The following is an 8,615-nucleotide window of genomic DNA, read 5'->3' on the forward strand; positions in this document are numbered from 1 at the left end:
CAAGTCAAGGAGAAAGCAGCTTTAGGAACATAAAAGTTAAGAAAAGATCAGGCAGCCAGTTTTATCTTCAAAGAATTGTCCACGCTGCCCCTCCCCCCTTTTAAAATTTCAAGACAAAGGGCCATTTTAAAAATGTGGTAAACTCAGAAAATTCCTAGAAAGCGTGTAGAGTTGACACATATTCAGCCGATGCCACCATTTCAGGGTCAAGGCCTGCCACATTTGGCCGAGAGGAACTGAATATTTATTCCTCAGTAAGATGGCATTTAATAGTCTCCTTTCTGAGAGCTCACTGGTTTCAATGCTAAGGCAGATGGTCAAGTTTCCACACACTGTAGGGCGCTCCTAATCTTAGGCTTCAGGCATAATAATGACAAAAGTCAAGATTTAGGGTTCAGTTCCAGCTGATTTTATTTCCTTCTCAAAAAAAGTTATTTACAGAAGGTATATATCAACAATCTGACAGGCAGTGAACTTGACATGATTAGCTGGCATGATTTTTCTTTTCTTTCCCCCCAAACATTGTTTTTGTGGCCTTAAATTTTAAGACAAATATTCTACACGGCATATTGCACAGGATGGATGGCAAAAAAAAAAAAAAAGTTTAAAAACAAAAACCCTTAACGGAACTGCCTTAAAAGGCAGACGTCCTAGTGCCTGTCATGTTATATTAAACATACATACACACAATCTTTTTGCTTATTATAATACAGACTTAAATGTACAAAGATGTTTTCCACTTTTTTTCAATCTTTAAACACAACAGCTATAAACCTGAACACATATGCTATCATCATGCCATAAGACTAAAACAATTATATTTAGCGACAAGTAGAAAGGATTAAATAGTCAAATACAAGAATGAAAAACGCAGTACATAGTGTCGCGAACTCAAATCGGCATTTAGATAGATCCAGTGGTTTAAACGGCACGTTTTTGCTTATAAAAAAAGTGCAAAAAAGATGTGGTTTACAAATTAAAGCTACAGGATCCCTTTTTGCTGTAAATGCACCAGTTTTAAAGCCTTTACACAGAACAGTATTTTGTTTAAAAAACGTGTTTTTTCTTAAAAGCATACAGTGTTTGGCTAATTCTCCTCCCCTTTTCATAAGACTGGGGTGGAAGGGTGAATACTGGTGGCAGGTTAAGGGATACTGTCACTTTAAGAAGCCTGCAGATTGAAGTGTAAACATGGAGAAATTAGGGGCTGATTTTTTTAAAACTGTGAGATATTAACCAGCCGCCCTATTATAAAATCAGGAAATCCAAACAGCGATTTACACCGATTAACACCCCCTTTATATATTTTTTACAAAAATACACTGAGAAAATAATCAAACGTTTTCATCTCTCTTGTCTTTTTTTGTTTTTTAAAAGTGTCAAAAGTCTACATTTAAATATAAAAAATTAAAAGTTAAAACTCTAGCCCTTCAGTGAAGGAGACGTAAAATGGCGTGGGTAACAACAACTACAAAAAAGAAAAAAGGAAAAAAGAAAGATCGAAAGAAAAAAAAATAGAAAAAGGAAGGAATAAGTAAAATAAGAAAGAAAAAAAAAGGACAAAAATAAGAAAAAAAATGTTTGGCCAGTATAAATACGTCCACATATAAAATGGCATCTGATTACATTTACAAGAAAAAGAAATACGAGGATGGAGCATCGGTGAGGGAAAAAAACACGTCTTCTCATTTACACCTAGAAGGAATAAACACATACACACTGAGAAAAAATTTGGTCCTGAATTGTTTTTTTAAAGTCCAGCACAGATTTGAGTTGCGTTTGAATCCTTTAAACAGTTAAGAATGAAAAAAAGCTGGTGATAATTTTGTTGTAGGAATCAAACAGAGCGCCATCTATCTGCTTTTTATATTATCCTACACTATTTCAAAAACTGCTCAACAGTCTCATACAGAAATCTTTAAAAGATAGACAGGAGAACATGCTATAGTAACCCCACCAGTGAAATAATCCAACACCATCACGATTCCAATTAAGAGAAGAAAAAAACCTTTTCCCCCCGAAACCACTCGCCCTCCACTGCCCGGGACCGCATCCAACAGTCGCCTCTCCTCCCGCGCCGCGCGGGAGGTCCCCTAGCTGATTTCATCCACGTGGAAGGCGGGGGGCCCCGAGCCGCCGCCACCTTCTCCCCAACGTGCAAATCCGTCTCAGTTTGTTATTCGCCCCTTTCCAGTTCTTGTCCTTGTCGCCCCCGCCCCTGCTTCTTCCAACCAGGTTCTCGGGTCACTTCCGAGCGCCGGTCACTCCACATCTCCTCCGGCTGCAGGGGCAAGGGGGGAAAAAAAGAGGAAAAAAGACGGGCACTGGCCAGCGTGGAGTCTCAGTCCTGGCTCTGGAACCAGCGCGGCCCCAAAACATCTGCCATCGGTCAAACTCGCCTCCCCGCGCCTTGTCTTCTTCAGGAAAAGTGGGGGAGGGGGGAGAGGGGGGACGCGGGGTGCTAAGGACAAAGTCCCCAGAGGCGCGCTGGATATTTTTACCGCCCCCCCTCCCCAACTCCTCTCTTGACCAAGAAACAAAACGACAAAAAATAAAATCACTAAGGGGGCGAAGAGAGAGGGGCGAGATTCCTTCAGTCTCCAGAAAATTCCCAACTCGGCTTCTCGCTGAGGTGCAGACAGACCAGTCCGGAAGCCCGGGGGGGGGGGGGATGGGGGGGTCTCTTCACGCAAAGGGGAGGACATTCAAAGGAGCTTTTTTTTGCCATCACAACAACATCAACAACAACAATAAAAGGTCGCCCGTCTCCCTCAGCTCCACCGCGTTCCCGGAGGGGTGGGGGATGGGAGCGTGGGTCCCCAATCGCCGTGCGCTCCTCTTCGGCGACCCCGAGGCGGGCAAACCGGCCGCGCTCATCACTTTTTTTTTTTTCCTTTTTCTTGTTTCCCTCCCCTTTTTCTCTCTCTACTCTCTCTGTCCACCTTTTCTCCCTCTGTCACCCCGGCCCACCTCTCCAGCGCGCGCCGTTAGTAGGTGAAGACCAGGTTGGAGATGCTGGACTCGAGCCAGTCCCCCGAGATCATCTCGCTGACCTCGGGCGTGCAGTAGTCCGGGAACTCGAAGTGCGATCCCGAGCCCGGCTCCAGGGTGAAGTCCAGATCCCGGTCCAGCGCCGACGACGAGCTGAAACTGCCCAGGGACATGCTCTCAAAGTTTGAGCTGGGGTTCAGGTCGAGCAGGTCGTCCTCGAACTCGTCGTCGGAGGCCGAGGAGCCCGCGGAGGAGGCAGAGGAGGAGTGGGACGAGGCCGACGAGGACGCGTGCGAGGGCGCACTGGACGGCGCGGGCGAGGCGGCGCGCAGGCTGGCGTAGCCGCGGTGATCGGCGGGCGAGCGGCCGGCAGCGGGCGACGAGGCGGCGCTACTGCGGCCGCTGAGGCTCGGCCCGTCGGGCGGGCAGCCCGAGCCCCCCTCCTCGTACAGGCCTAAGGGGTCGCTGGGATCGGCGGCCGCGCCCACGCCCGCGGGCGACGCCGCCGCGCTCAGACCGCCGAACAGGTAGACCCGCTTCACCTTCTTCTCGGCCGGGGGCTTGCCCGTGGCGGCGAGCGAGGCGGGGGCCGAGGCCGCAGCAGAGGCCGCAGCGCCGGGAGTCCGCGCCTTGTACAGCGAGTGGTGGTCGGCGGCCGCGGCGCCCAGGGGCAGCAGGGCGGCAGCCCCCGCCTGCTCCGCGGCAAAGGAGGAGGCGGCCGCCGCTTTCCCGCCGCCGCCGCCCGTCAGGATGAGCTTGGCGTGCGGCTTACTGCCCCCGCCGCCAGCCACCTTGGAGCCACAGCTCTTTTTCTGCGCGGGTTTGGAGTTGGCGCCGCCGCCGCTCGCGCCGCCGCCTCCGCCCCCCGCGCTGCTGCTCCCGCCGCCGCCCCCGTGGCCGCCCCCGCCGCTGCCACCGACCTTATCGCCCTTCTCCCCTGGCTTGGAGGCGGCGGCGGCCGAGGAGCTGGCGTTGGCGTTGCCGGACTTCACCTTCTTCCTGGGCCGGTACTTGTAGTCGGGGTAGTCAGCCATGTGCTTGAGGCGCAGCCGCTCCGCCTCCCGAATGAAAGGAATCTTGTCGGTGTCTTTGAGCAGCTTCCAGCGCTTGCCCAGCCGCTTGGAGATCTCGGCGTTGTGCATGTCGGGCGACTGTTCCATGATCTTGCGCCTCTCGATCTGCGACCACACCATGAAGGCATTCATGGGCCGCTTGATGTGCCCGCTGGGCGTTTTGCACCAGCTCGGGTCGTCGGCCTTGCCGCCCGTGGAAGCGGTGGAGCCGGGCGTGGGGGACGAGGCGATGCCCAGCTCGAGGCCGGCGCCCGAGTCCGAGCTCTCGCCGGCCAGCAGCGCTTCCGTGTTCTCGGCGTTGTTAGTTTGCTGCACCATGGCCCCGGCTCGGCGAGCGCCCACGCGCGCTCACAGCCTCGCGGCGGCTGCAGCACGATCGCCGGGCCCTCCCGGCCGAGCGCACGCCGAGCGGGAGGACGCTCGCGGCGGCCGAGCGGGCCCCTCCACTCCCGGTCGGGGCGGAGGTGGGCGAGAGGAAAGTCTCCAAAAGCTGAGGGGAAGGAGTCCTGCGCCTCTTGCAGAGGAGTTATAGTTCCCAGGCTGGTGAGTCTCTCCCTCCCTCTTTCTCTCTCTCACCGCGCCGCAGTTTGCTCTGTCTCTTGGCTCTGAGTCTGGAGACCGTGCTAAAGTGGAGAGGAGTTTCTTGAATGCTGGTTGCTGAAGCTTCCAATGCAAGTTTCTCGCCGCCTCCCAGGCAAGTCTTTTTTTTTTTTTTTCCTTCCCCTGAAGCAGTTGATTCCAGTTCACTAGCGCTCTCAGGAGCTCAGGAAAGCGACATCGTCTGTATCACTTAGTGCCTTTCTTACAATGCAAAGCAAAAGAGACTGGCTCCAGGACTCTGTGGGCGGAATCGGCACTAAGGAGTTTGTGTAATTATTTTGTTGCAAGGTAGGAAGCCAAAAAGCCTTCATGCAACAGACTGGCATGAATAAATGTATGTTTTCCCCTCCCTTCTGCAAGAAGGGAGCTGGTAATGGTAGAGTTCCTCCAGTGCAGACTCTTAAAGAGCGTGCAAGAACTAGAGACCCTGGAGCGAATCCGGCCTCTTCCCCTCACACACTGTTTCTCTTGCTGCAGCTTAGAGCAGACCCCAATTCCGCCTCGCGCCTCTTTATCCTTTCACAGTCTTGGCCCGGGCCAATCAGCCGCTGTAACCAACGCTTCCTCGTGCCAAGCCCCTCCCCCGGGCTTCCCATTGGCTTGGAACCCGATGCAATAATAATCTCCGCGTGCAATGAGAAGCTCCAAATCTGACCTCATTCCAATTTACAGAGCAAACTTTTTAAAAGGGCTAGAAGTACAGCTGAGATTTCTGCTGCCTCTTTTTTCCTTTTGGTGTGTGTGTGTGCGCGCGCGCGCGCGGGCGTGCGGGCGTGTGTGTGTGTGTGTGTGTGTGTGTGTGTGAAGAGGATGTTAATGCATGAAATTATTAAAGGGAGAGACGGAAATGTATTCTAACCATTATGTTAGATAACAAGGGGCTGGGAGTGGGGTGGGGGTAAGGGTGAAACACTGTAAATGGAAGCTTTCTGCTTAAAAGCCAAGTGATTATTTTTATTAGTTCTTTTCACTATTGGAATAAAGAATCAGCCTCTAGTGCAAAATCTGTTCCTAGGCTCCTTCATAAAGCCAACGATGTAAAAGGGGAGGGAAAGCTACAACAGTAAATCAATGGATATTGAAAACCATTAAGAAAGTGGTACCTAGACACCTGTCATCACAATTACTTTAGCTCTAGGTACAGCACAGATGCTGATGTATTGTGTAAATCCCTTCAGAGTAATTTTTGTGCTGTTTGTGGACGGCAAAAAAGAGGAATTTCTGCAGTAATTACTTGCTCTCTTAACCAAACGGGTTATTTAATGATTTAAACACCTATAAATCCTGGATAGCCCAAACAGAGGAGCTTTCCCTTGGAACACACTAGGCAGTGTGCTATAATTAATTCAATGGGAGAATTTCTATAAAGTTATAGGATGATAATGACGAGTAAAGGATGGGAATCCATTGTACTTTCTAAATATTTGTTTTCCACATTTTCAAAATTAAACATTACATCACTCCCTGTCCTCTCCCCCAAACCCTCCTACATATATTTTTCCTGTATATTCCTCCTATATATTTGTTATTTGAATCAAATGGAACTGAAAGGCCAGGGCAAAGAGAAACTGTAGAAGAAGGTGGTAACCAGTAGCGGAAGAGAATGGAGCCTCTGGATTTGCATCAGACCTGGCTGTTGGTCCTTCTTACTGGTTTTGTAACCCTGGGGATGTGACCAAGTCTGTTTTCCTCATCTGATACTGGAACACTAGGAGCTACTTTATATAGGGTTGGTGTGAGGGTTCAATGAGTTTGATGTATAGTAAGCCCTCAGTGAATGCTATTATCCTTCCCTTGATAATTCAAATGCTTGAGATACTCCTCTACATAGAAGCAGCCTATTGTTCAAGAGACTAAAAGATGGCCACTGATGTGAAAAAATAATCACAGATCATGGATGTGAACCATCCAAGGACAATAGTGGCAATCCTATGGTCTCAATGATTTTAAAAGAAAGGGACGTTGTGAAAGCACTGTGAGCAATGTGGCAAAGAAAAGGTGCTTACTTAGTCAGAACACATGTTAATGTGGCCACAGAAATTACCTTTGTTCCAAAGTGTGAAAATTAGAATTCTAGTAAAAATTGGTCCTCCCTAACACCATAACAGTGAACTGTTTTCCTACAGGCCAGTGATGGGTGGTTGGGGAGGGCCAACTCAACATAATTAAGTCAGCTTTCGATTCAGACCAAACCAGTGCTAGGCAGCAAATTTCTATTTATCTTGTCAAACTTTTAAAGTATGTAGGCTGGCGAGAGGCCCAGATTGTCAGATTTAGAATTTTACTGGAAAGAACACCCTTTGGAGACATGTGAGTGGATCTCTAAGGATCAACCACAAGTAAGAATGTTTTTGTGGGTAAAAGCAAACAATTTTTGACTATTAGTTATCCATACCCATATGGTATATGCTTTTATTTTAGAAGGAGAAACAGATCTTTAAAAAAAAATACCCATAGACACTCTTTTTGCATATAACAAAGTTGGTGTGTTATCATGCACTTAAATTTCTTTGGTATGCACACCAAAAATACACCCCTAAATATTATCAATCTGACATTAAAGTTGCTCTAAGAGGACTGTTTTTTGTAAAATCAATACTGTCACTAAAATAAACAAGAATAAATACTTTATTTTTGGAATTTGTACCAACAAATGATTTGAGAGTAGCTCTTTTGTGAAAATTCAGTCAAGGTGAGTATCAATATAATGGTTTATATTTCTAAAGCCATTTATGCTTCTACCACTGAATGTGAAAAGTGGAAGTTAATCAAAGCAGTCATAGTAATTTAGTTTATGTTTAAAGCACAAAAAATTTTAAAAAGTATGTACCCCCCAAAAAACAAAAAAAAGCCCCTGGCCTATTTCTGTTGTTCAATGTATTTTCTGTATTGCAACAAATCCAACAAATGTTTAAAAACACCATTGTTACATGCCACTAAGGAAGAAAACCTGCCAATGAAACTGTGACATCCCCCAGTCATAGGACATAGACCTATTTCAGAGATGTTGAAAATGAAAATGTTCTTAGAATGGAACTTTTGTTAGTATTTTATTTAGTATTTTAATTAGTATTAGTTATTTCCAATGACTTTGTAAGATTATAGCAGCATATATGAATGCTTAGACTTCTGAAGTAGATTTGTTCTTATGTTAGTAATTCTCTTAAAATGTAAGAAAACATGTGATAAACAACCTTTTATTAAAGTCAGCCTTTCTGGCCAACTGACTAAGTATGTGCACACTGCAATGTGTTAGGCCTCTGGCTAATAAATAATGAGAAGAGATTGCTGGGTTCTCATTACTTAATTACACGTGCTTTATAACCAGTTCTCTATTACTGACATTTTTTCCCCAAATACAGATATTTGGTGGCCCCTACTAAATCAGTACTCAGTGTTCCCTCTGCTGGCTTTGCAGTACATGAAATAATTCTTGATAATGCTGCTCTTTAAGTCATATTAACAGTAAACCAAGATAATTTGGCAAAACAATTTTTTTTTCTGTTTTAGGATAATAGGCTATCTTTGTTAGCAATGATGTTAGACATATCAAATTTTGAATTAAGGGAAATATTTTATCTTATTTATTTTCCATTAAGTAATGGAATTCTATTTGAAATGTAGTGTGATATCTGCTAATTCATTTCTTCTGCTCTCACACACCTGCACAACATAAAATCTCACAACATCCATAAAACAGTATGGGGTATAAATGGAAATAAGATTCTATCCCACTGCTTAATATATTCCTATAGTATAGGGGGCGGGTGGGACCTGAAGGGAAATTAGTTTAACAAATCTGGATGTTCAGATTTGCCTTGCCTTGGTTATAGAAACTATGATCGTAAGAGCTGGGCTAACTTGACAAGTATTATTCAGGTCAAATATAAATAAGGGGTTAAATATATATATATATATATATATATATATATATATATATATATATATATA

The 8,615-nt window shown here is 46.2% G+C and overlaps 1 protein-coding gene across 1 annotated transcript; it reads right to left on the reverse strand.

The window, feature by feature from the left end:
• Positions 1-395: 395 nt before the first annotated feature.
• SOX4 (SRY-box transcription factor 4) lies at positions 396-5,143 on the reverse strand. The gene has a single exon (XM_080657443.1). It carries the CDS (start codon positions 4,380-4,382, stop codon positions 2,988-2,990), a length of 1,395 nt encoding a protein of 464 aa, XP_080513569.1. The 5' UTR covers positions 4,383-5,143; the 3' UTR covers positions 396-2,987.
• Between the last annotated feature and the right edge of the window lie 3,472 nt (positions 5,144-8,615).

The sequence above is a fragment of the Plecotus auritus genome (assembly GCF_963455305.1).
Source record: "Plecotus auritus genome assembly, chromosome: 2".
Classification (NCBI taxonomy): Eukaryota; Metazoa; Chordata; class Mammalia; order Chiroptera; family Vespertilionidae; genus Plecotus; species Plecotus auritus.